Raw genomic sequence first — 24,178 nt, forward strand, 5'->3', positions numbered from 1 at the left:
ATAGTTGTCCTCTTTTAAAAAATTATTCAAGATTTTTTTTTTTTTTTGAGGGACAGGAGGGCTTGATGTTTTTACATAATTAGTGGTAAGAAGAAAACCTACCTAATGGGGTCAGTGGGTTGAGGGTTGTGTTGTTCTCTCAAGAAAAGGGAAGAGACAAGATTAAGCCATACAGGCCAGCAACATCCACGTTGAACTCCAATTAAATCTCTCCAGTTCGTAGTCAAGGCCAATACAGTTCCAGGGACTTAAGAAAAAAAGTCCCGAGACTTGAAAACCCTGCCAAAGCCTTAGCTACTATTACCATCAGCTAGCCATTATTTGCAAGCACTTTCTAACGTCACTGCAAACGTGCGTTATCAACGTGGCTTTTCAGACGCCGAAAATGAGATGCGAGGACTCAAACTTCCGAAAATGAAACAGGCAAAAAGCAATTCATCCCAACAGAAATCTCTCGCGAACCATAGCCCTGGCGCACCTGAGGAAGGTGTGCCAAGGCGGAACAGGGAGTCAGAGAAGACAGGGCTGCAGAAGCTGAGACACCCGCGTAGGGAACCCGGCCCACAGCGAAGCCCCGCCGCGCCGCCCGCCCCGCACGCGGCTCCGCGGAGCCACGAGGACGGTGGGCGTGGAAAGGCAGAGCGCGCTGAGAGGGAGGCCGCGGAGAAACCTTACTAACGCATCCGGGGGCCGTGAGATACAAGAGTTAAAAAACAAAACAAAACTGTAACAACCCGTTCTGCCAACAGCGTGTAAAGACTACGTGGCAAAAAAAAAACCCTCCAGAGAAGCTCCGGGACCTCCAGCTCCACTCCAGCATCCTTTGCGCCGCGTTGGAGAAAGCCCTGGCGCGCAGTGGCCCCTTCGGCCGCCGTCCGCTCGGAGTTGCTATGGTAACCCAGTCGCCAGCGTGATGTCGTTGCAACAGGCCTCTCAGTCTCGGGTGTTCGTGGAACTGGTTCCCTGGGCTGACCGGTGCCGGGAGAACAGTCAGGTCTCAGGCGGAGACACGTTGCTGGGACTCCGCCGGCCTCTCTGCTCAGCACAGGCCCAGTCTTCGACCCGCGAGGTGCACGTCAGCGGCACCGCGGAGGTGTCTGCGAGCCCCGACCGGGCGCAGGTAACGGTGCGGGTGAGCAGCACCAAGGAGGCGGCGGTGGAGGCCAAGAAGAGTGTTTGCCGCCGCCTGGACTACATCACACAGAGCCTCCAGCAGCAGGGTCTGCAGGTGAGAGCTCCGTGCGGGAGGAACCTGGAGCCGGATCGCAAACCCGGGCCGCAGAGGCTCTGGCCTCCGAGGCGTCTGGAGCAGGGTGGCGGTGTGGAGGGTCTTGAGCAGCTGAGACACCTTTTGCTCAACGGCACTTGGGGGTGCCGGAGCCTGGCAGAGGGAAGGAAGCCTTGGCCCAGCCTTCTTCTAGAAAGATGAAAGTGATTATTGGTCGCAGTGACTTGTAAAATAAGCTAATGCAAATTGAGCAGGTAGGTGTTTATAGGCGATGTTAGCTGAAGTAATTTTGTTTTTAACCTTGAAATGAAGAGCTCTTAAACTTGAAACATTAGGTATAAATGATTGCCTGAGTAGAGTGCTATACACTAATAATTTTTGTTTTAATATTGCACCATGCAATTGACAGGTGAAAAAGCATGGCCGGTTTCTTCACAGCTACGTAAAGTTTTGCCTGGAATGGCTCTTCAGTATTTTTGCAGGCAGTAAGGGGGAGTCAGGGGTGGGGATTGAAGACTTCAAATTTTTATTTTTATTTTGTATTTTTCTGAAGTGAGAAGCAGGGAGGCAGAGAGACAGACTCCCGCATGTGCCCAACTGGGATCCATCCAGCAAGCTCATCAGGGGGCGATGCTCGGCCCATCTGAGGCGTTGCTCCATTGCAGCCGGAGCCATTCTAGCGCCTGAGGGGGAGGCCATGGAGCCATCCTCAGGCCCGGGTCAACTTTGCTCCAGTGGAGTCTTGGCTGTGGGAGGGGAAGAGAGAGACAGAGAGGAAGGAGGGGGGGTGGAGAAGCAGATGGGCGCTTTTCCTGTGTGCCCGGGCCGGGAATCGAACCTGGGACTTCCACGCACCGGGTGGACCACCAACGCTCTACCACTGAGCAAACCAGCCAAGGCCTCTCCAAATTTTTAATATTTAACTTTTGAAAAGTTAAGCCATTATATAGTAGATGCTGCATATATTGAATACCTCTGCTTACTAGAGATGTCCATGAAACAAATCACTAAATAAATCCAACCTTAAGCCTCCTTCTAAGAAAAGAACTTTAAAAATGAACCAGCCTTATTTAATCCATGCAACAGCCCTGTTAGGGAGGTTTTAATATCCTCATTTTTCAGATGTAAAGAGGTTAAATAATGACTATTGCTCTGAACTTCAGCCAGGGTAGTATTTGAACTCCTGTATTGCTGAAAGCAAAATACAGGTTGCTTCCAACTATGCCAGGCTCCAGATAATTATAATGAAAGAAAATCAGAAATCAGAATGGGTCAGCTATCTCAGTTTTTTCATTTTATAAAATGGATCTCTAAATGCCAGAGTTGTGATTTATTTAGAGTAATGCTGTTTAAGAAAGTACTTTTAGTTTATTGTTAGAAATAACACCCCCTCAAGTCTTTAAGGAAATATATTTGTACTGCATTTAAAAATATAGATATTTTAAAAATCATTTGGAAAAGATGTCTCTAAATTTTATAGTTTAGAAGAATTCAAATGCTAATTAAAATAATGTGAATAAAGTTAGTTAGTATGTGTAATATGTGGAAAAATATTTCTTCAGAAAAACTGCTGGCAGGGCTGCAGTCTTATTTGAATAATATTACTAATTCTTAAATTAGTTACATAAAATGTATACTACCTTACATGACTGTAACTTCTAAAATGTAATACAAAATGAATTACTTTGTCCAGATTACAGTTAAGATTACATTAAGATTCAGTGTTCAAGGCAAGACATGCAAAGGTTAGTAATCTCCCAATTACCTACGCTAGTCATGTAGATTTGTTCAAAAGGAATTGCAGAAAATCATTTATATTACTTTGCAGGACATACTATAATGGGTCTTCATAAAGTCTTTATTCGTTTTGAACTGTGGACTCTTGGGTTTATAAACATCATTCCCCTGTTTAAAGGGCTCTTCATATTCCAAACTCCTTTGCTTTATAGATGGAGCCGAACTCTTATCACTTCCTGTCATCTCTCTCCCCTGGTTGACTAGCTGATTCTTTTTTTTTTTTTTTTATAAATAAATTTTTACTTTAATGGGGTGACATCAATAAATCAGGGTATATATATTCAAAGAAAACATTTCCAGGTTATCTTGTCATTTAGTTCTGTTTCATATCCATCACCCAAAGAGAGATTGTCCTCTGTCACCTTCTATCCAGTTTTCTTTGTACTGTACCCCCTCTCCCTCCTTCCCTTCCCCCACCCCCCGTAACTACCACACTCCTGTCCATGTCTCTTAGTCTCGCTTTTATGTCCCACCAATGTATGGAATCCTGCAGTTCTTGCTTTTTTCTGATTCACTTATTTCACTCCACATAATGTTATCAAGATTCCACCATTCTGCTGTGATTCGATGTCATCATTTCTTCTAGCTGAATAGTATACCATGGTGTATGTGTGTCCCATCTTCTTTATCCAGTCTTCTATTTTTTTTACAGTGATTAAGAGCCTTTAAGCAAACTCTTGGCCAATATAGCAAGAATCCATAAAAGAGTAGTGTCCTTAACATGTTCACCAAGTCCAAGTTGGCCCCATCACCATGCCAAATCCCTGAAAAATGCAACCCAACCACAGTTCAGTCTGTTAGGAGCTGTCACAGGGAGCAGGAGTCCAGGAAAAGTCCACATGGCACTGGAATTGTTGTCACCATTCTAAACTTTGCAGCTCATGTCCAAGTCCCAATGACCGCTGCTTCTAGCTGGTAATGGTTCAGGTAGACTGGAAAAGCCATTTGCAGCATGCGTGGATATGGAGTTTCTGTTCTCCTCTGCCTGGAGAGATGAGACCAGGTTGCTTTTCCCTGGAGCTCTGGGACTGTGGCATGGTAAAGAGAACCTTGGGACACACTAAGCTGGGTGGCAAAGGTAGATTCATAATAGAAGTTGGCAAAAGGGGGAAAGAGAGCTCTAAATTAGGAGTAGGTCCCAGCCTGAAATATGAGTGGGGCATTGAGGTAGGAGGAATAGAGGAAACACTATATATTAAACAAAGCAGCAGAAAATAGGACTATCAACACCCACAACAGAGATCTTTGAGGGAAGAATAAAAAACCTGACTATTCAGGCAAAACATAGTTAAGTGGCCCTTGTGCAAATGAGATCAGTTTACCTGCTTCTTGGAAGAAATACCCTAGGCTCGTCCACATCTTTTTTTTTTTCTTTAAGAACTAGCCCAAGTTGCCTGACCAGACTGTGATGCAGTGAGGGGAGCATTGGCCTAGGTCCTAGAATGCTAAGGACCCAGGTTTGAAACCCCAAGGTCGCCAGCTTGAGCGTAAGCTCTTCCAGCTTGAGCACAGGCTCATCAGCTTGAGTGCAGGGTTGCCGGCTTGAGCCTGGGATCATGACCCCATGGTCCCTGGCTTGAGCAAGGGGTCACTGGCTCGGTTGGAGCCCCTTGGCTCAATGCATGTATGAGAAAGCATTCATCAACAATTAAGGTGCTGCAACTATGAGCTGATACTTTTCACCTCTCTTCCTGTCTGCCCCGCCCTCCCTCTCTCTCTTTTTTTTTAAATAAAGAACTAGCCCAAGTTCACTTCCTTGGCATTCCTTTCCTAGCATAACTCTAGTCCCTGTCATGCCACACTTCACTCCCGATTTTTTTTACCCTTAAGTGAGAGGTGGAGAGGCAGAGAGACAGATTCCTGTATGTGCCCCAACCATGATCCACCCTGCAAGCCCCCTATGTAGCAATGCTCTGCCTATCTGGGGCTGTTCCTCAGCAGTCGAGCCATTTTAGCACCTGAGGTGAGGCCATGGTGCCATCCTCAGCACCCAGGGCCAACTTGCTGGAATAAGCCATGGCTGTGGGAAGGGAGGAGAGAGAGAGAGGGAGAAGGGGGAGGGGTGGAGAAGCAGATGGTCGCTTCTCCTGTGTGCCCTGATTGGGTATTGAACCTGGGACATCCACATACCTGGCAGACACTCTACCACTGAGCCAACTGACGAGGCCAACACCCAGATCTTAGTTCTAAATACCAAATTCAAACAAAAGATAGCTTCTTGGAGAAAGGGCTGGGCAGGGAAACTGCAACATGAGCTTGTACATTTGTATCAGAAGGTAAGGAAGTGCTTAAAAAAGAATCGGGATATGTCAGAGTGAAATCATCCTGAAAGAATTCCCTGTAGCCAAAGCTAGAACAATTTGAGCAACAAAATGAATAATGTAGTATTTATTGAGTGAATGTTGGCTGGACTTAGTGACTTGCCTTCAATGAAGAAAGCATGGAAAGAGAAACAGTTAACTTCACAGTTGTAGAACCTGGCAGTCACTACCTTAACCAGGTGCTCAAGGGGTAATGCTATGTGCATATCATTTTACCACACGACATCTATGACAAGGGCACTTCAATTCTGTGGTATTCTTTCCTAAAACTTCCTATAACCCTGAATTGATCGTGAGAAAACCATCATACAAACCCAAATTGAGGAACATCCTGCAAAATAACTGACCAAAACTTTCAAGGTCATAAAAAAACAAAAGGATACTGAGAAACTATCATAGATCAGAAGAGGGTAAGGAGACAATTAATGCAGTGTATCATAGATTGGATCCTGGAATAGTAAAAGAGCATTAATAGAAAAATAGCTGAAATCCAAATAAAGTTTGGAGTTTAGGTAATGCTAATGTTTCAGTGTTTGTTTTGTAGTTCTGACAGATGTGTCATGGTAATATAAGACAATAACATCAGAGAACTCTGAAACCAAGGTGTACAGGAACTCTGTGTATTATAGTGACTTTTTTCTGTAAATTTAAAATTATTATTAAATTTAAAAAAATTATTAAAAGATTACAGAACAGCATGTAGAATGTAATTTCATTTATGAAAAAGCCCATACATAGACCTAGCTATATTTATGTGCATGGATAGATGATTCAGTAAAATGTTCATTAAAGTACTAACAGTAATGGAGTTTGTATGTATTGTTTCTTCTTTGTTTTTTCTCTAATATTAGATTTTCTTTAATTGGCAACACTTTTAAATTTAACAATAAAGGATATTTTCTTTCCAATTACCTTTCCTAAAATAATTTTTCTGATTTTTTCAGTCAGGAGTTTTATATGTAGGAACTGAAGTGGGGAAAAAAATGAAAAAAGAGATGAAAAAAATAGAAGATATGTTTATATGTCATAAATAATATTAAGTGACGGAAAAGTTTCATGTTAAAATGAAGAAAGCTGAGTACAGGAAATATATACAGCACTGCTTCTTTTAAACTTATTATTTCTAAATTTTCTACACTCGGCATTTACTACCTTTATTATAAAACATGCATAAATATTTTCATGAGTGTGACCGACATCAGAACTATAATTGGAACTTTAAATCTTCAAGTTAAAGCTTTTGCAAATTTTCCTGGATAACAGAAACTGCTTGAACTTAATTTATAGCTTAAAATGCAGATGCAGTTAAGTCCCCTACAAAAGATTTTAAAATTAAATCATTATCAGACATAATCTTTATATTTATTTAGCATATATTTTGAAGGGTACAGAAATTTTGTAAAATATAAGTTCTGCCTATTCCTAAAGATGAAAGTAGGTAAAGAGTTCATTTCACTAAATTTTAAAAACATTTGAAAAGTAAATAAAATTTTTATTAGAATTGTGTATTCATATTTACCCAGAGGCTCAGAAAGAATATTTTCTAAAAACAAACTGATCTGGGTCCCGTATTTTAGGAAACTTTTATATCATAACAGTATAGCAAATACATTTGCTTAGTACCTTCTCTGTGTCAGGAACTTAATATACAACTTGCCATTAAATCCTCAAAACAATTCAATGTAGTATATACATGGTATTAATAAATGCAAAAACTAAGGCTCAAAAATGTTGAATAACTTGCCCAAAGTTGCACTCTATAGGTATTCAGTAAATTTATATTAAATTATTTGTAAATTAAACATTTAAAATTTTTTAACACTTTTATACCAATACCATTCAGAATGTTTTGCATATGTATAATTCTTTTTTTTTTTTTTTTTGTATTTTTCTGAAGCTGGAAATGGGGAGGCAGTCAGACAGACTCCCGCATGTGCCCAACCGGGATCCACCCACCATGCCCACCAGGGGGCGATGCTCTGCCCATCTGGGGCGTCGCTCTGTTGCAACCAGAGCCATTCTAGCACCTGAGGCAGAGGCCATGGAGCCATCCTCAGTGCCTGGGCAAACTTTGCTCCAATGGAGCCTTGGCTGCGGGAGGGGAAGAGAGAGACAGAGAGGAAGGAGAGGGGGAGGGGTGGAGAAGCAGATGGGCGCTTCTCTGTGTGCCCTGGCCAGGAATCAAACCCGGGACTCCTGCACGCCACGCCGACGCTCTACCACTGAGCCAACTGGCCAGGGCCCATATAATTCTTTATATATGTACCGACCTAAGTTCATACTTTTTATACAAACTAATGTAAATATTGCTTCAAATGGAATTAAGATAAAAAATTTTAGCAACAATTTGTAGACTTCTGAATTTGTTACTTTTAGGGAAGTTTTAAAACAGCAATCAAACCAGTTCTTTCTGCATACTTTGTCATTCTGATTTTAATAGGTTAAGGTTTCTACTTCTCTTTAAAGTAATTCCACTTAGTAGCCAAACATTTAGTAATTATACCCTTGTACTTCCTGTTTCAGGCAGAAAACGTAACTGTGACAAAGGATTTTAGAAGAGTGGAAAATGCTTATCACATGGAGGCAGAGGTATGTACTTACCTTAACAAATAATTGGAAACAGCATGACTTTGTGGGGACAACTTGCATTTATTTTTATTCTTGAATTGAAATGTATAGAAGTGCTTCTCATGGTATTGATAAAAAATTATTTTCTTGAAAATTATTTTTAGTGTTACATATCTGTGAGCTTTTAAAATAAATTAATGAGATGTATTTAAGTTGTTTTGAAATGGAATAAAAATATCAAGAGGGGTGTAGCAGTTAATTGCCACCTGTATAAAATTTTAGTAATATTATCATTACATAGTGAGCAGAAAACACTACAGGGGAGAAATTTCTTCTTAGATAAAAAGCATGTTAATGAAGTCATAACAAATGATCGAAACACTTTAACATTCTTTTCGCAATGCAATTGACTATAAAATTAAAAAGAACAAAATATTACATTAAGAAGAACAAAATATTTTTGTGCCTGACCAAGCAGTGGTGCAGTGGTTAGAGTGTCAGACTGGGACACGGAGGACCCAGGTTTGAAACCTCTAGGTTGCCTGCTTGAGTGCGGGCTCACCAGCTTGAGTGCAGAGTTGCTGGCTTGAGCATGGGATCATAAACATGACCCCATGGTCTCTGGCTTGAGCCCAAAGGTCACTGGCTTGAATCCCAACATCGCTGACTTAAGCCCAGGGACACTGGCTTGAGCAAGGGGTCACTTACTCTGCTGTGGCCTCCCCGGTCAAGGCACATATGAGAAAGCAATCAATGAACAACTAAGATGCTGCAACAAAGAGTTGATCCTTCTCATCTCTCTACCTTCCTGTCTGTCTGTCCCTCTCTCAGACTCTCTCTCTGTCTCTGTCAAAAAAATAAAATAAAAAGAACAAAATATTTTTGTATACTCAATTAATGACAACATTTAGTTCCTACAACTGCCTATACTTTTTACTTATCTTTAAAGATTTTATGACCAGGATTTTGTGAGATCAGAGTATGTAATAGTTGTGGTTAGGTTACAGGACTGCTGTCTGTTTCTGATTCCGAACATCTTGGGGTATGTGCTTGGTCCATGCTACTGCCTTGCCACAGGCAACAAGGATGGGCTAGAGTGGAATTTTGTTTAGCTATTCAGAGAATCTTTGTCTTTAGAGGTGGAAAATACCTCAAGAAATAACTTAGTCATACCTTCAGGCAGATAATTATTATTTTTCTATTCTTAAGAATGTGACTTTAGGCTCAGACTTATCAAGGATCTTAGTACAAGAATTAGAATGGAATATATTAGAAACATGGCTCCTTACATCTGAGATAGTAATTTGCACAATATACTGTTGCCCCAATAATTACTCTAGCAGTTTTGTGATTTCTCCACTTAAAATTTAACTCTCACAAGGAATTTAAAAAATCACTCATGATTTTAGGGATTCTTTTGACAAAAGTTACTTTGCATTAGTGGAGACATAAAAATACCTTTCAAAACAGGAGATTAAACAACACACTTCTAAATAACACATGAGTCAAAGAAATCTCAAGAGAAATTTTAAAATATTTGAAACTAAGTGAAAATGAAAATACAATTTCTTAAAATTTGTGGGATGCAGTAAAAGCAGTACTTACAGTGAAATTTTAACATTGAATGCATATATTTAAAAGAAAAATCTAAAACTGGTACTCTTAAGTTTTCACCTTAGAAAACTAGAAAAAGAAGAGCAAATTAAATACAAAGAAGAAGAAAATAAGCATTAAAGCAGAAATCAATTAAATTGAAACAGGAAATCAATAATCAGTGAAAGCAAAAGCTAGATCTTTGAGAAGATCAATAAACTTCTAGACAAGGTAACTACAGAGAGAGAGAGAGAGAGAGAGAGAACAGATAAATTACTAATACCGGAACTGAAAAGGGAGACATCACTATAGTTCCTATGGAAATAAGGATAAGAAAACTACAGACCAATATCTCTTGTGAACACAGAAGCAAAAATGCTCAAAAAAAAATTATTTCCTGTATATCTGCCATTAACAAGAAGAATTTGAAATTAGAAAACACAATTTTCTATAGCACCCAAAACCACTGACAGGTATAAATCTGACAACATATGTACAAGATCTATATGAGGAAACTATAAAACTCTGATGAACTAAATCAGAGAAAAACTATATAAATGGCCATATATTCCATGTTCATGCTTAGGAAGACTCAAAATTGTCAAGATGTCAGTTATTCCCAACTACATATAGAGGTTCAATGAAACCCCAATCAGAATCCCAGCAAATTATTTTGGAGATATGGGAAAAATGATTCAAGTTATATGGAGAGGCAAAAGACCCAGAATAGCCAACACACTATTGAAGGATTGACAACACCTGACTTCGAGATTTACTATAAAGCTACAAAAATCAAGATGGGATAGTATTTGAAGAATACACAAATTATCAGTGGACAAGAGATAGACTCCCATGTAGTCAAATGATTTTTGAGAAAGGAACAAAGGGAGTATAATGGGGCAAATAGTCTTTTCAACAACTGGACATCTACATACAAAAAATAAAATCTAGATATAGACCTTATATGCTTCAAAAAATTAACTCAAAATGCATGAGAGAGCTAATAGTAAAACATAAAACTATAAAATTCCTAGAAGATAACATAGGAGAAAACCTAGATGACTTTGAGTATCACAGTGATTTTAGATATAGCACCAAAGGTGTGATCCATGAAAGAAATAATTGATAAGCCAGATTTCTAGCATAATTAAAAACTTCTACTCTGTGAAAGACAATGTCAAGAGAATGGTAAGACAAGCCACAGACTGGGAGAAAATATTTGCAAGACACTTATTTTAAAGGACTGTTATCCAAAAATATAAAGAACTCTTAAACTCAACAATAAGAAAATAAACAACCCAATATAAAAATGAACCAAAGACCTTAACATATCTCACTAAAAAAAGATATATAAGATAACAGGTAAGCATATGAAAAGATGTTCCACATCATATGTTATTAAGCAATTGCAAATTAAAACAACTATGAAATGCCACTACACACCTATTAAAATGGCTAAAATCTGGAAAACTGACAACATGAAATGTGAAACAACAGGAACTCTCATTTATTCCTGGTAGGAATGCAAAATGGTACAGCTACTTTAGAAGACAAAGGTTATTATAAAACTGAACATACTCCTATGATCTGACCCAGCAAACTCCTTGGTATTTACCCTAAAGGAGTTGAAAGTTTATGTTCACATAGAAACCTGCACACAGATATTTATAGCGTCTTTATTCATAATTGTCTGTAAGGCCAGGAGCCAAGGCCAGAGCCACTATCACAGCAGCCTTCTGGCCCATGCAGGTTCGCATTGGATTCGGACAGTCGGTAAAGAAACCATGGAGCCAAAAACTGGTGGGCCATAGTCTTTAATCTAGCTTGCACCCGGCGGGCAAGTAAAAATACACACTGGGCTCCAAAACCCCAGTCACATTCAGTGCTCACAAAGCTACTGATTTATCCGAGTTTCCTAGAATCAAAGGTTTCTAGCTCAACAGCCTTATTCTCCTCAGTTCCCCATTTCCTTCCTTATCCCAGATACAAACTCTGTACAAACTGGCATCTCACTCAGTACTCCGCCATCTTGGCTGCTTTTCCTGGCCTTCTCCACGTGGCCTCCTCCCGCTGCTGGCTCTATTCTCTCTGCTCTCTCATGCTAACCTCAGGAACCAAGAGAGCAAACTCCCGCTCCGTTCCCATTTTATAGTGTAGAAATCTAAACCCTTAATCCAATATACATAATGGGGAAGTCTCTAATACAAAATCACTTCTATGAGGCATGATAGGATTGTACCACCTCACACCAAAAGGGTGGGACAGGCTTAATCCCAAAACCAAGCCCCAGGCTACAAAAATTCTCAACACACATTAATATCACCTGGGCAACGGCCTCTTTAACAAAGTGAGCATAATACATTTTATCTGCCCAACATTGTCAAACTTTGAAAGCAACTATGAAGCCAATAGCCACAGCCACCATCACAGCAGCCTGGCCCATGCAGGTTTGCATTGGATTTGGACAGTTGGTAAAAAAACAATGGAGCCAAAAACTGGTGGGCCATCATCTTTAATCCTAGCTTGCACCTGGCGGGCAAGTAAAACACACACTGGGCTCCAAAACCCACTCATTCAGTGCTCACAAAGCTACTGATTTATCCGAGTTTCCTAGAATCAAAGGTTTCTAGCTCAACAGCCTTATTCTCCTCAGTTCCCCATTTCCTTCCTTATCCCAGATACAAACTCTGTACAAACTGGCATCTCACTCAGTACTCCGCCATCTTGGCTGCTTTTCCTGGCCTTCTCCACGTGGCCTCCTCCCGCTGCTGGCTCTATTCTCTCTGCTCTCTCATGCTAACCTCAGGAACCAAGAGAGCAAACTCCCACTCCGTTCCCATTTTATAGTGTAGAAATCTAAACCCTTAATCCAATATACATAATGGGGAAGTCTCTAATACAAAATCACTTCTATGAGGCATGATAGGATTGTACCACCTCACACCAAAAGGGTGGGACAGGCTTAATCCCAAAACCAAGCCTCAGGCTACAACAATTCTCAACACACATTAATATCACCTGGGCAACGGCCTCTTTAACAAAGTGAGCATAATACATTTTATCTGCCCAACATTGTCAAACTTTGAAAGCAACTATGAAGCCAATAGCCACAGCCACCATCACAGCAGCCTGGCCCATGCAGGTTTGCATTGGATTTGGACAGTTGGTAAAAAAACAATGGAGCCAAAAACTGGTGGGCCATCATCTTTAATCCTAGCTTGCACCTGGCAGGCAAGTAAAACACACACTGGGCTCCAAAACCCACTCATTCAGTGCTCACAAAGCTACTGACTTTATCCGAGTTTCCTAGAATCAAAGGTTTCTAGCTCACCAGACTTATTCACCTTGTTCCCCATCTCCTTCCTTCTCCCTGCACAAACTCTGCCCAAACTGGCTTCTCACTCAATACTCTGCCATCTTGGCTGCTTCTCCTGGCCTCCTCCACATGGCCTTTCTCTGCTCTCTGCTGTCTCCTCTAATGCTAATCTCAGGAACTAAGAGAGCAAGTTCCTGTTCTGCACCCATTTTATAGTGTAGAAATCAAAACCTTTAATCCAATATACAGAATAAGGAAGTCTCTGATACAAAGTCACTTATCTGAGGCATAATTGGATTGTACCAACCCACATCAAAAAGGGTGGGAAAGGTTTAGTCCTAAAACCAAGCCCCAGGCTACAAGGATCCTGCCTGCCCACAGCCCACTCCCAACACACATTAATATCACCTGGGTGACAGGCTTCCATGTGGGCAGTGCCATCTTTAACAAAGTGAGCATAATATATTTTATCTGCCCAACAGCAACCAAGATGTCCTTCAGTGAGTGAGTGGATAAACTGTGGTATATCCAGAAAATAAAATATTATTCAGCACTAAATAGAAATCCCCTCTCAAGTCATAAAAACAAGGAGGAATCTTAAATGCCTATTACTAAATGAAAGATGTAATTTGAAAAGTCTACATACTGTATGGTTCTAACTATATGACATTCTGGGAAAGACAAAACTTTAGGTCAGGAGCTACCAGGGGTTAAGAGGAAGGTGGTATGAATTGGGGGAGCAAGAGGAACTTTAGGGCAGTGAAAATACTCTGTGTGATACTGTTGGGCTGATAAAATATGTTATGCTCACTTTGTTAAAGATGGTGCTGCCCACATGAGGCCGTTGCCCAGGTGATATTAATGTGTGTTGGGGGCAGGCGGTGGGCAGGCAGAATCCTTGTAGCCTGGGGCTTGGTTTTGGGATTAAGCCTTTCCCACCCCTTTTGATGTGGGGTGGTACAATCCAATCATGCCTCAGAGAAGTGACTTTGTAGTAGAGACTTCCCTATTTTGTATATTGGATTAAAGGTTTGGATTTCTACACTAGGGGCAGAACAAGAGATTGCTCTCTTGGTTCCTGGGATGATTAGCATGAGAGAGCAGAGGGAGCAGAGCAGAGAGCAGCGGAAAGAGGCCATGTGGCCAGGAGAAGCAGCCAAGATGGCGGAGTGCTGAGTGAGATGCCAGTTTGTGCAGAGTTTGTATCTGGGAAAAGGAAGGAGTTGGGGAACTGAGGAGAATAAGGCTGGTGAGCTAGAAACCTTTGATTCTAGGAAACTCGGATAAGTCAGTAGCTTTGTGAGCACTGAATGTGAGTGGGTTTTGGAGCCCAGTGTGTGTTTTTACTTGCCTGCCGGGTGCAAGCTATCAATAGAATTAAAGATGACAGCCCATCAGTTCTTGGCTCCGTTGTTTCTTTACCAACTGTCTGAATCCAATACGAACCTGCATGGGCCAGGCTGCTGTGATAGTGGCCCTGGCCATGCCTCCTGGCTTTACAGATACTATAATGATAGATACATTTGTCCAAACACACTGAAAATAAAGCACCAAGAGGGAACCCTAATGTATTCTATAGACCAGGGGTCCCAAAACTTTTTACACAGGGGGCCAGTTCACTGTCCCTCAGACCTCTGGAGGGCCGGACTATAAAAAAACTATGAACAAATCCCTATGCACACTGCACATATCTTATTTTAAAGTAAAAAAACAAAACGGGAACAAATACAATATTTAAAATAAAGAACAAGTAAATTTAAATCAACAAACTGACCAGTATTTCAATGGGAACTATGCTCCTCTCACTGACCACCAATGAAAGAGGTGCCCCTTCCAGAAGTGGGGTGGGGGCCGGATAAATGGCCTCAGTGGGCCGCATGCAGCCTGCGGGCTGTAGTTTGGGGACCCCTGCTATAGACATTGGGTCATTCTGATGTGTCAATGTAGGTGCATGTGAAGAATGTGATTATGGTGGTGGTGTGTCCTGGAGACAGTGACTACTCAGAGACCAGATGGAGTGCACTGAGGGACCTAGGGGAGACTGCCTCACAATCCCCTACACAGGTTTTATGAGAATAGCCCAGACCCCCAGTTCTTAAGGGTATTTATTGATACACACAAAAATAGAAGCACAGATGAGAATGAGGAAGTCAAGAAGGAGAACTCCTTTGGAGCAGACAAAAGGGCAAGGGAAGTATATAAAAGTATATATACTTTAGAGATATTTGCCCCTCCTACTGATTAATCAAGATTGCTAATTCTGTCCCTGTTGTGTTGTGTTCAGCACAACATACAGTATATGCCATCAGTGATGCCACTGTGGCTTTTGCCTCAGGGCACTGAATTGTGTCCCTCCCTGTTCTGTGTTCCTATTCAGGGCCTCTCTAGTGGTGGTGGTGGGGGAGGTGCTGTGTATGTGTGAGAGCAGAAGCTATATGGAACTGCTCTAAAAATAAAGTTTAAAAAACAGATCACTAAGTGTACCAATAAAGAAAAAGGAGGAGAGAGCAAGACTCATGGGACACAGAGAACACTATAGTTGCCAGGGATGGGGGACGTGGACAGTTCAGCGGTAATAAATGGTGATGGATGAAGACTTGACTTGGGGGTGGGAGGTGGGCACACAATACAGTGTACAAATGATATGTTGTAGAATTGCTGCCCTAGAACCTGTATAATTATGTTAACCAGTGTCATTCCAATAAATTCAATGAAAAAAAAAAACAGTTTTCAGGGGCTGGGATGGGAGGAGCACAAAGGAATTGGGGAAGACTGATGGGATTCATAATAATGGTGACCACATTACTTAATGCATCTGTCACAATGCATTGAACATATACTAAAAAGAGTGTATTTAAGTTATATCTTAATAAGCCTGACTTTAAAAAAAATAGGAAGATAGACATACCAGGCTAATCTGAATCAAAGGAAAGCTGGAGTGACATTGATAGTATTAGACAAAGTAGATTTCAAAGCAAAAACATTACCACAGATAAAGACGATTTTATAGTAAATGAAGCCAATCAAGAGAACATAACTCTAAACTTATATACATCTAATATCATAGTTTCAAAATACTAAAGGCAAAATGATAGAACTGACGAGAAATAAATAAGTCTACAGTTTTAGTTGGAGCTTTCAGTACTCAGTTCTTAAAAATGAAACAGCAAATCAGTACAATTATAAAATATTTAAATAACACTACTAACCAATATAACCAATTTCACCTGCTTGACACTCAATTCTAACAACAGCAGACGACACATTCCTTTTAAGCACACATGGGGACATTTGCCAAGGTAGACTATATTCTGGGTCATGATACAAATCTTGATAAATTCAAAAGTATTTAAATCATACAAAATAAATTCTCTGACCACAGTATACTTTAATTTGAAATCCAGTAACAAAGATCTCAGAAAAATACCCTAAATGTTTGTAATTTAAGTAACATACTTCTCAGTATTCCATGGGTCAAAAGAAAAATTGAAAGAGAAATTAGTGCATAAATACAAGGAGAAAATAATGCCAATTTTATACAAACCTTTCCAGAAAATGAAAAAGAGGGAATACTTAACACATAATTTGGGGCTAGAAGATAATAAAACCAAAAGGAAGAAACAAAAAACATTACCAGCAAAAAAAAAAAAAAATGCAGACAATATTCATTGTAAACATATATGCAAAAACTATCAACAAAACTTAAGCAAATGAAATCTAGTTATAATCATTCAGTGGTGCCTTGACAAACGAGTTTCATTCATTTCATGGCCGAGCTCGTGACTTAGTTTGCTTTTGTGTCAAATTGAATTTTCTCATTTAAATTAATGGGAATGCAATTAATCTGTTTTGGCCCCCAAACACCACACGAATTTTTTGTTTTATATGCTTTTTAATAAGAAAATGTACTTTATAAATAACATATATCTATGTATATATATATGCACATACTGAGAATATAAAGAAATAAACTGATTTATGACGTGTATTTACCTTCAAGGTCAGGCAAAGATGCTGGCGGAGGGGGAGGAGACTGGCGGAGGAGGTTTTCATTTTGTGTGCTATCACTTAACATAACTTACTCTCTACACACAACGCTACATTTAATTGCAAAATTTACTACGTATGATATGAAACTTTACCATTAAACTTAATTGCTATTTTTTTACTTTGCTTAATCATCATCATTTTCTTCACTGACTTTTGGCCCCACTTTACTCACTTTTACTTAGAGGTGGTTTCAGCAAAATCCTTTCCATGAAAGTTTGTTTCTTCCTCCCTTTCAGAATGTTCGGCAGGCCATCTAGTGGAGTGTGGCGGAAGCTCATGATTAAAATATCTGCTCGTGACTTAAAGCAAAAAATCCCATGAGAATATAGTGACTGCTCATCTCTCAAATTGCTCGTGATTTAAAGTGCTTGTGTGTCAAGGTACCACTGTATAAATTATAATATATAATGTAATATAAATTATATTACATAATATATAATCATATATATGAAATCCAGATATTCTGTTCACAAAAATTAGGGGATATTTTATAGCTTCATATTCATTTTGAATATCCCCTAATTTTTGTGAGCAGTATATATGAAAAAGAATAGCCACGTTTGGTTTATTCCAAGAATGAAAGGTTGGTTTAACATTAAAATATTGGCCAACCTAATTTGCCACATTAATAAAATAAAAAAGAAACACCGTATGATCATCTCAGTAGATGCAGAAAAAGCATTTAACAAAAATCCAACATCTATTCCTAATAAAAATTTTCAGCAAACTAGGAATAGTAGGTAACTTCCTCAAACTGAGAAAGGAAATCTGTGAAAAATCTACAGCTAACATCATATTTAATGGTGAAACAAACACTGAATGCTTTGTGCCTAAAATCAGGAACAAGACAAACATATCTACTCTTATGACTTGTATTCAGCATTGCACTTGAAGTTTTCTAACTAAAGCTTTTAGGCAAGAAAATGAAATAAAGGCATCCAGAGTGGAAATGAGAAGTAAACTGTCTTTATTCATATACAACGTGACTATCTTTGTAGAAAATCTGATGGAATCTACAAAGAAAAAAGCTGTTAGAATTGATAAACAGCAAAAAATATAAAATACCTAAAGATGAATCTGATTTTAAAAATGTGAAAGAGCTGTACACTAGAAGTTTCAAATCATTGCTAAGAGAAATTAAAAAAGACCTAAGTAAATGGAGAAACGTACCTTGTTTGTGGTTTGGAAGTTTCAATATCATTAAGATATCAGTTCTTCTTTAAGTGGTCTACTATGTATAGAGATTCATTGCAATCCCAGTCAGCTTTTTTAAAACATAGAAATTAACAAACTCATTATAAAATACGTGATTTACTTAGTATTGAAACTAGACAGAACATTAGTCTTCGCTAGATAACACTTATGATTAAAAGCAACTGTTCTGCTTTGTACAAGATGACTCAGAAGGTCTTCTTGCTCTCTCTCTATCTTTGCTACTCCAGCCACTCCCAGTACCTGTACTTTTGTTTTACATACTGAGTTTGTGTAGTTTCCTTAGAAGAAAGATGCAGTCTGCTCCCACATATTTAAAGGCAGAGGATATAAGGAAATAGATGAGTTTCCACATATAGATCTGAAAATAACCACTGCAAAAAGAAACATATACCTCATTGACAGGAGCAAAATATAATTACTGCTAATCGGGAAGTTAATGGCATAGATTTGACTGAGGAGTCATGAAAACTATCAGTTAGAATTCAGCCAAATAATAAAGTCGAAGGGAAAACCGCCAATTCTCCATTAAAAAAAGAGTTTCTGACTGGTTTAAAATGTATTTTAAAATACTAAAGTTAATATAAGATGAATTATAACATTCATAAGCAAAAATTTAATAACAATAATTTAGTTATAAGAATCAAGTAGGCTTTTCATATCTGTTACATACTATAAAATGACCTTATTGTAATGTGGCTTTACTTTTTTAATTCACATTTAGAAAATTTTTTGAAATAATGTATCAGGCATGAAAATAATTTCAAGTGTTATTTCATTTACAGGTATGCATTACATTTACTGAATTTGGAAAAATGCAAAATATCTGTAACTTTCTTGTTGAAAAGCTAGACAGCTATGTTGTCATCAGCCAGCCCCAATACTATCATACTCCCGGTTCAGTTGAGAATCTTCGGTAAGCATATCTTTAACTAAATTATCAATTAATTAAACTGTTGAGTGTTACAGTTCATTGAACAGCATATTAATCATCTCTGCATTTAATTCTAAGACGACGAGCCTGTCTTGTTGCTGTTGAGAATGCATGGCGCAAAGCTCAAGAAGTGTGCAACCTCGTTGGCCAGACTCTAGGGAAACCTTTATTAATCAAAGAAGAAGAAACGAAAGAATGGGAAGGCCAAAGAGATGATCACCAGTCATCCAGACTCTCAAGTTCATTAACTGTACAACAGAAAATCAAAAGTGCAACAATACATGCTGCTTCAAAAGTATTTATAACTTTTGAAGTAAAGGGAAAAGAGAAGAGAAACAAACATCTCTGAAATTCCAACCAGAATATATTGTGTTTGTATCTTTTTGTCTATTTTTATACTTTTTATGTTTGATTTTGTCCTGAATATATATTGCTCACAGAAATTAGAGGATATTTTATAGCTTCATATTCATTTTGAACTATTCCCTAATTTTTGTGAGCAGTATATATTGTATAGGATATAAAGTGTTTCTCCCAAAAAAATCAGTAAATCCTTGAATATGGTCCTACAGAATACTTACATTTACTTTCTATTTTTAAAACCTTATTGTAGGAAATACTCCTTGGAAATAAATACATTATGTGCACAATTGTATACTAAATTTGTATTAGTACATGTATAAGTAACATTTATATTTCTACTATAGGAAGAAATATTGACACAGTTATCAGCATGATTGTTAACATTAATAGAAGCAATGAAAAGCAAAACATAACTTTTGGTTAAAGGGTAAGGAAGTATATTATGAAAATATTTTGATGCCGGAAATAAAAGATAATATATGGACCAGACCCTCTTCAGCAGGGCTTCTCTGATCATACCAATAATCTCCATTACAAATATAATGCAAGCCACATACGTATTTTTAAATTTCCTAGTAGACACATTTTTAAAAAGTAAGAAATAAAAATCAGTTGAAACTAATTTTAATATTTTATTTAACAGTATATCTAAAATATATATTATCGTTTCAGCATATAATCAGTATTTTTAAAATAATGGGTATTTTATATTCATTTTTATACTAAATCTTCAAAACCCACTATATATCTTATAGCACATCTCAATTCAGATGCTAAATTTTCATCAGAAATACTTGATCTGTAAAGTTTCCTAAAATTCAGGTGAAAGAATATATTCATATACCCAAGTTGTTCCAAATATGCTTAAAAGATCTAGTAACTAGATCAACTATCTGCTTTTTTTTTAATTAAATTTTTTTTTTTTTTTACAGAGACAGAGAGTCAGAGAGAGGGATAGACAGGGACAGACAGACAGGAACAGAGAGATGAGAAGCATCAATCATCAGTCCCTCGTTGCGCATTGCAACACCTGAGTTGTTCATTGATTGCTTTCTCACATGCGCCTTGACCGTGGGCCTTCAGCAGACCGAGCAACCCCTTGCTGGAGCCAGCAACCTTGGGTTCAAGCTGGTGAGCTTTTGCTCAAACCAGATGAGCCCACGCTCAATCTGGCGACCTCGGGGTCTCGAACCTGGGTCCTCCGCATCCAGTCCAACGCTCTATCCACTGCACCACCGCCTGGTCAGGCTAATTAAAATTTTTTTTGAAAAATTTAAATTCACCTGACCCGTAGCACAGTAGATAGAGGTTCGACCTGGAATGTTGAGGCCTGAGGTTGCTGGTTTGAAACTCCTTAGGCTTGCTTGGTCAAGGCACACATGAGAAGCATGTACAGGGGTCCTCTGGTCATGAGAGTTTTGACATACACAACATTTTGAGTTTACAACACTCCCGTAAAAACTTTAAAAAATTGAGACATGAGTGTTTATACACCATTAGTGTCGTACTGACGGACTAATGTGGGCAAACTAGTGATACTATGGTTATGTACAGCGAAAGAATATGCTGTAATGCGGTGTATGTGTGAGGGAGTTGGAGTCCCGAGTACACTTACCTACACCATTTTAGACTGTTAAGAGTGCAAGTGTTCCGTTTGTGTTGCTTTGGCGACTTTTTGGCCCTTATCATGGCTCCTAAATGAAATAACCTTCAGATGGTAGTGCTTCAAAGAAGAGGAAAGCCATCATGAAGGATGTCACAGAGCTACTGGCATCACATGGAAAGGAGCTGTCTGCTGAGGACCTATTCAGCTGGAGAAGCAGCTGATTAAAGAGGAAGAGATAGAACCCCCAGAACCCAAGAGATTTACTACCAAGGGTTTGGCAGAAGGTTTTTCTATGATAGAGGATGGGTTGGCAAAATTTTAGGCTGAGAACCCCAGGGATGACAGATTCAGTAATGTCCACAGAGCTGTTATGGGTGTCTTGCAATGTTATAGGCGTATTTTGGAAGAGAAGGAGTCATCAACCTTTCAGACTAGCCTGGAACAATTCTTTAAGAAGGTAGAGAGGCCTCAACAGGTCCTCTACCCTGTGCATCAGCTGCTTCTCAAAATGAAACACCTGTAGAACAGGTAGAATCATCTCCAGCGTCTCCTGCATGTTCCTTGGGCAATCCTGATTCACCTGACCCAGTATCTCCAGCACCTTCTGCAGGTTCTCCTGCCTCTCCAGCTTCCTCCTCCCAGTAGGTCACTCTCTCCCACCTTGCAAAGCCCCTTCCAGTATGCAAGCCAACTACAGGAAGACAGGTAAGGAATTTTTCCACTCCTTTTTTGTTATTTTTTCTGTTAATACAGTACAGTGTACAGTAGAGCATATTTATGTCCTTTTCCTTTTTCTGTGGCTTACTGTTTTATGTTTTAGATCATGTTTTTACAACTGTGTTAGGATAGGTAAGTGACTCAGGCTAGGGTGTGTTTTGACTTACACCAACATTTGGGTTACATCACTAGTAGAAATGTAACTACATCATAACCTGAGGACCCGCTGTAGTGTGTTACACTTCCTGTTCCTTCTACTCACCTGTTCTCTCTCTCTCCTTTCTCTACAGTAAATAAATAAAATCTTTAAAATAATTTATTTTAATTCAGGTCCTTGGATTTACTAGTCACATTGCAAGTACTCAAAAGCCTTAAGTGGCTAATGGCCACCAGGTTGACAGTGTAGGGTTACACACTGAGAGAATACTGATCCTTAAGGTTATTCGAGATGTAATAGCACGCACATGTCATTGCCATTGCATTACACATTTTCCACTTAGGCTTTCCACTTCTCACCATACAGCTAAAGCTCCTTAGACATATCTTGATACTTATATGCCAATATTTCTTTCCTACAACATAGTCCACTCACCTTTCATATATAGTTTCTAACCCCACCTTCTGTAAATTGGACTGCAAGTTTTATCGATCTCTTCTGTAGTGTCCTTGGCAAGAGAGAATGTGGAAGCTAAGATGAAAAGTTTAAGAATCTGACACCACTATGTTCAAATTCTGACTTTAGTCCTAGAGCGTAAGCTCCTGTAGATCTTGTCTTTCTTGTTCATAGCCGCATTCTCAGATCCAGCATACTGTCACTGCCAAGACAGAATGAGCTCTCAAATATTTACTGAGCAAATTTACCAGCTGTGTAAACTTGGTCAGGCACTTTAATCTCTTTAAGCTCCCTTTCCTTACCAATGAAATTAAACTAATACTGCTATTATAAGATTAAAGTTGATAAATACAAGATCATGAAAATAATGCCTAGTATATACAAGAGTCACTCAGTAAATGGTAACCATTATATCAGCTGCATTCTCATTGTTGTCAACCCAATTAAAAGTTGGCTTTTCTAAGTCTAACATTAAGTTGAATTTCCAATCATATTAGAAATAAAGTTAGGTGAAAATCAGTTCAAGATATGTTGAATTTTGATTTTAAAAAATTATATCTTAACTTTTATTTATCTGGCTGGGTATAAAAGTGCAACTGGTGTTGTACATCGAGAAAAAAAATTTTTTTATGTTCAATAAAAATTTAATCGTGGGTAGATTTTTCTTAGCCATGGCTTCATTATATTTTTGGTTCCATCTTATTTGGTAAAGAAGATTATTAACATCACAAAAATAAACTAATTTTATGTCCTTATCAAACACTTTTTAGAATTTAAAGGAATTTTTAAAGATGTTGCTTCAAAAAATATCTGTAGTATGGACACTTGTTCAACTCTATAGAGCAGCTTAGAAAAGAAATTATTCAAAGATTGGACTGGTTTTGTATGAGGTCCTGTGTACTAAGGGTGTCTCAAATTTTGTGCACAATTGATAGGAATTTAATTTCTGACAAATGGCAAACACTGGATCTCATGATGAATTACTGAGGGAAACTGTGCCATACAGCCTACTAGAATAAAACTATGCTGAACTTAATCCTAGCAAAGTTCCTTTCTTCTGAACCTCCTTTTTAAACATATTTTTCCAGAAAGCAGCAAATTATAATTGCTGTTTTCTGAAAGAAAAAATATTGTAACTAGGGTATAATCAAACAGAACCACTATATTCTATACTGATAAAATTTAGGATTCTATTCAGTTACATGCTAAATTTCATTTTGTAGTAGCAATTTACCTTATTTTTATCAGTATTCTTATTTGACAGGTTAATTAGAATTCAATGTAAATAAATAAAACCTGGAAAAATAATTTGTAACTTAAGGTGCTATACCTCATATCCCATAATTGTTTTTGTCCGCCCTGGGAATGTAGGTCATGGATATTCCAATTCTGTCAGACTTGATGACAGGAATTTGATTGTAAGGAATTCTCACTGGCCTAAAGAAATGAAAACGTGAATTATGAAGTCAAAAGTGGGAGTTAATATCTATTACCTATATTACAAAATCATATGAGAGGCAAATGCTTTATTATTCACTCCAGGAAAAAAACTTATATGGATTATAGTCAACCTTGAACAACATGTTTCAATAGTGCAGGTCCACTTATATGTGGATTTTTTTTTTTCCAATAAATACCTGTACTGTTTTCAAACAGCAGTTGGGAATCCACAAATGTGGAGAGGATGTGCCATTTTATATAGGGGACCTGAGCATTCTCAGGAATCCTGGGACCAATCCTCAGTGGATACAGAGGGACAACTGAGTTCTGGGGGGACTCAAAAGTTATATGTGGATTTTCACTGTGTGGTGGAGGGTGGTTGGTTTTCCTAACCCCCACCCTGTTCAAAGGTCAACTGAA

The 24,178-nt window shown here is 38.6% G+C and overlaps 1 protein-coding gene across 1 annotated transcript; it reads left to right on the plus strand.

The window, feature by feature from the left end:
• Window positions 1-461: 461 nt before the first annotated feature.
• IRAK1BP1 (interleukin 1 receptor associated kinase 1 binding protein 1) lies at window positions 462-19,949 on the plus strand. Its single transcript, XM_066252996.1, has 4 exons — window positions 462-1,228; window positions 7,870-7,935; window positions 18,871-19,001; window positions 19,098-19,949. Exons 1-4 carry the CDS (start codon window positions 914-916, stop codon window positions 19,366-19,368), a joined length of 783 nt encoding a protein of 260 aa, XP_066109093.1. The 5' UTR covers window positions 462-913; the 3' UTR covers window positions 19,369-19,949.
• Window positions 19,950-24,178: the final 4,229 nt, after the last annotated feature.

The sequence above is a fragment of the Saccopteryx bilineata genome, chromosome 1, assembly GCF_036850765.1.
Source record: "Saccopteryx bilineata isolate mSacBil1 chromosome 1, mSacBil1_pri_phased_curated, whole genome shotgun sequence".
NCBI classification, from domain to species: Eukaryota; Metazoa; Chordata; class Mammalia; order Chiroptera; family Emballonuridae; genus Saccopteryx; species Saccopteryx bilineata.